This window comes from Opisthorchis viverrini, assembly GCF_000715545.1.
Source record: "Opisthorchis viverrini unplaced genomic scaffold opera_v5_556, whole genome shotgun sequence".
In the NCBI taxonomy this organism is placed as follows: domain Eukaryota; kingdom Metazoa; phylum Platyhelminthes; class Trematoda; order Opisthorchiida; family Opisthorchiidae; genus Opisthorchis; species Opisthorchis viverrini.
The window spans coordinates 193,366-196,552 of record NW_008752215.1 but is presented as its reverse complement, the minus strand read 5'-3'; the positions used below and the strand labels follow the sequence as shown (position 1 = coordinate 196,552).

The 3,187-nt window shown below is 47.1% G+C and overlaps 1 protein-coding gene across 1 annotated transcript in view; it reads right to left on the bottom strand.

Annotated features, from left to right (window-relative positions):
* T265_11704 (hypothetical protein) overlaps window positions 1–3,187 on the bottom strand; it is a gene marked incomplete at both ends in the record, with an annotated part of 26,735 nt that overhangs the window by 2,526 nt on the left and 21,022 nt on the right. The window contains 2 exons of the mRNA XM_009178425.1: window positions 169–353; window positions 435–690. Coding sequence (XP_009176689.1) covers window positions 169–353; window positions 435–690 — 441 coding nt within the window. The remainder of the gene's footprint in view (window positions 1–168; window positions 354–434; window positions 691–3,187) is intronic.

Below are 3,187 nucleotides of genomic sequence, written 5' to 3'. Positions count from 1 at the left end.
GGAGTACAGTCCGTCGTGCACACCACCAAGTAGCAACGAGCCAGCCAACGGGTCTTGCGTGTCTCTTCAAACGCGCACAGAATGAAAAACAAACAAACAGTGAGTACCAGTGAACATCTAACAACAAAACAGTGCGCCACGAACTCGCGAGTGCTCACGTGTACTTACGGATTGATCCATATGGAAAATATACGCTCGTCTATGATCTCCGCTTCGAATAACTGATTGAGAAACGACGCTTTCCCCGGGACCGCACAAAGACCAACTATCCCGTCGAACCTCATTATCGGTGGACAGGACTGAGATAGTTCGACCCCGTTGGCAAAGCTGATATGTATGTTCTGATTTCCCAACTGTAACAAAACGGTCAACAGTCGAGTGAGGAACAAGTCAGGTCGAATTTCCTGGTGTGTCTAGTTAGCCAAACGACTCACCTTCACAACATCGTTCACAACGATTCCAGTAATGCGACAATTCGCATATTCCATCGTCTGATAATCCTCCTCGACTTCAGCGGATTCGGAGCTCTCGTGGTCATAGGCTTGGTCTGTGAACTCTGTCTCCGAATCGACTGATCGAACCCATGTGCTACAGGAGCCGGTGTCGAACAGCATTTTGAATTGTTGTGTTGGAGTGCCGAAAGACAACGGTCCACAATAGTGCCTTCCACACGATCTCCACAGGGGTATTCTATGATCAACAACGAGGTTGTTGTGAATAAAAAGTTTAGTGCAACTCACTCTATGCTTGCCCGAGCAACAGACCAGATGAACGCGGAGAAACATGACACTAGGATGAGCCACATACTTTAGTTGCGAGGCGCCAAACTCTGTGTGCATGAGATGGACCTTTTATAGCACTGAAACGCGCAGGTTACGTGCGTGCGTGTCGATTAATTATGGATGTGTTTATCCCGCAATAGTTTCACAAGCTGACCTCTATCTCGATACTAAATTAAGCGTGTGAAATCGGTTCATTCAGATAGTTGTAAGGCCCACTCGCCTTTTTGTGTTTACAACTATCTGAATGTATTGAGTCCACATCCGTCACGAAGAGACTGGACCTTATCGTGGTGTGGCGGTTTGTGTACCTCGGAGACCCATTGAGCTATACTGGATGATGTCCGTGACATTGCATATCCTATTGATGTTCAGCGCTCTTCAACACACGTCAGAACTGCGGAACTCGAGCGAAAAGGAGAGAATCAGATAGGAAATGGGAAAAGAGACTGGACCTTATCGTGGTGTGGCGGTTTGTGTACCTCGGAGACCCATTGAGCTATACTGGGGGTGTCCGCGCGACACTCGCAGAGTCTCTCATACCAGGTTGGTCAATGTTAAGAGGTCTGACGAACACAGTCTCCTGGCCCTCCAGGTTAGGGGTTGGAACATGTATGGCGACGTGTTCCGTAAAAAATGGTAATGTACTTGCATTTCCAGTCGAACGCAGCTGCCTTGCGGTTAGGCTTTTGAGCCAAAGACTTTGGTTGAGGACCCTAATCGTCCTCCTGTCTAGGTGTGGGCACCCTGGCTGTATCGCAGCCCTCGTACAACCATGGCATACAACCATGATGATGATGATAAATCCACACATCAAATTTAATATGGAGACAGAGTCAACCTCGGGTACACTGGGTTATTAGACATGATGACACATAATGTCCGAGGAAAACTAAAGACCACGGTTTAGGAGAAGCCAACCGACACTGGGGCCGTTTTAAACCACTCATCTTCACACCTGAAGTCGGTATTCGTTAGTATTGCCTCATCAATGTTTAGGCGTGTGAGGACCTGGTGAACAGAAGAAACTGATCCGACGGCAGCCCTGACTGAAGTAAAGAACAAACTTTGGGTTAGTGGATATCCAGCTAGCTTGATTAGGCGTCAATTGCGAATGATGTAGGTGCCGTTAGCGAAATCCAACAGGGAATGGATCGGGACTGCTGTTATTTCATATAAACCAGGGACACTGGAGGTAATTCGGAGAAATCTAAACATGGCTATCATAGCTTTCCAGAGGGGAAACACTCTGCGCTCTTCACTGGTGCAATCGAAGAATCGCCTCCCGGCAAACAGAACCAGAGACTGTCAGCAAAACTAAGTGTGACGACTGCACCAAGGTTTCGAGGACAAAATCTTATCTCTTATGTAGGTGAAATACCGTTTTGGCCCAACCAGGGGTCAGTCACCTAAAGAAATCCAAGTTCGGCACGTCGTGGCCATCAGTTGAAGGAAGAACCTACACAATATCGGTCCGGTGTTATTCGTCTGCTTCAGTGGTTTGGAAGTCAAAGGAGCTTTAACGCCGTCTTGATTCAAAAATGAAAGGTGGATCCAGCACTTTTCTAAATTTGCGTTCAAACGGGAAATCAGGTTGGTCTTAATGCGGGAATTATGCCTACCTGGACCGAACTTAGTAGTGCCCAGCTAACAGAATCCAGGATGTATCTAGCGGGTTGGCTAGAGTGCGAATTTACAGACAAAAATATCTGTGGTTCGAAACCGGCCACTGCAACTCAAATTCTTCTGTCAAGCAAATTGGCAGTATCTCAGCTCTCGTGCGTCTTCCGGGTAACATGGTAGCCAGACACCGAAAGGGTGTTGCAGCTGAACGATTTATCCAACTTGTTCGCAGCCCATACAAGGGAGACAAAACATCCAATCACGTGACCACCTGGTGGTCACCCAGTAAAATTTTAACATCTCAGCGAGAATGATTTTTGATTTGCGAGTCATTTAAGCCGCGGGAGCTTTAGAGTTCGGCACGGATCGCAGATTTCTTACTGCGACGACCTTCAGCTAACATGCATCGAAACATTTGCTGACAGCGTACGTCTTTCTCATTACAATAGGTGAGAGTAGTGTGCAGAAGACCAGCCGACATGACTCGAATCATGGCATCTGCAAACAAAACCTCTCGATAGGTAGAAAGAGGCTAAACCTCAGAAGTCCCTCTTGTTACACAATTTATACCATGTATCTATGAATAATGGGAAAGTTTCCCAGTCGTTACTAATATTCAGGAAGCTCTTTCAAGCACTGGCATACGTGAATGCGGTGTGGAGAAAAGTACTGGATACGACACACGCATTGTTTTTTCAGCTCCAGGGTGTCATATTTCTAGAAAGAGGCCGAATCTCGCGGTTCCGCTCGTTCGCGTTTGTGTCAGGTTCATCCGGAAGAGGGCT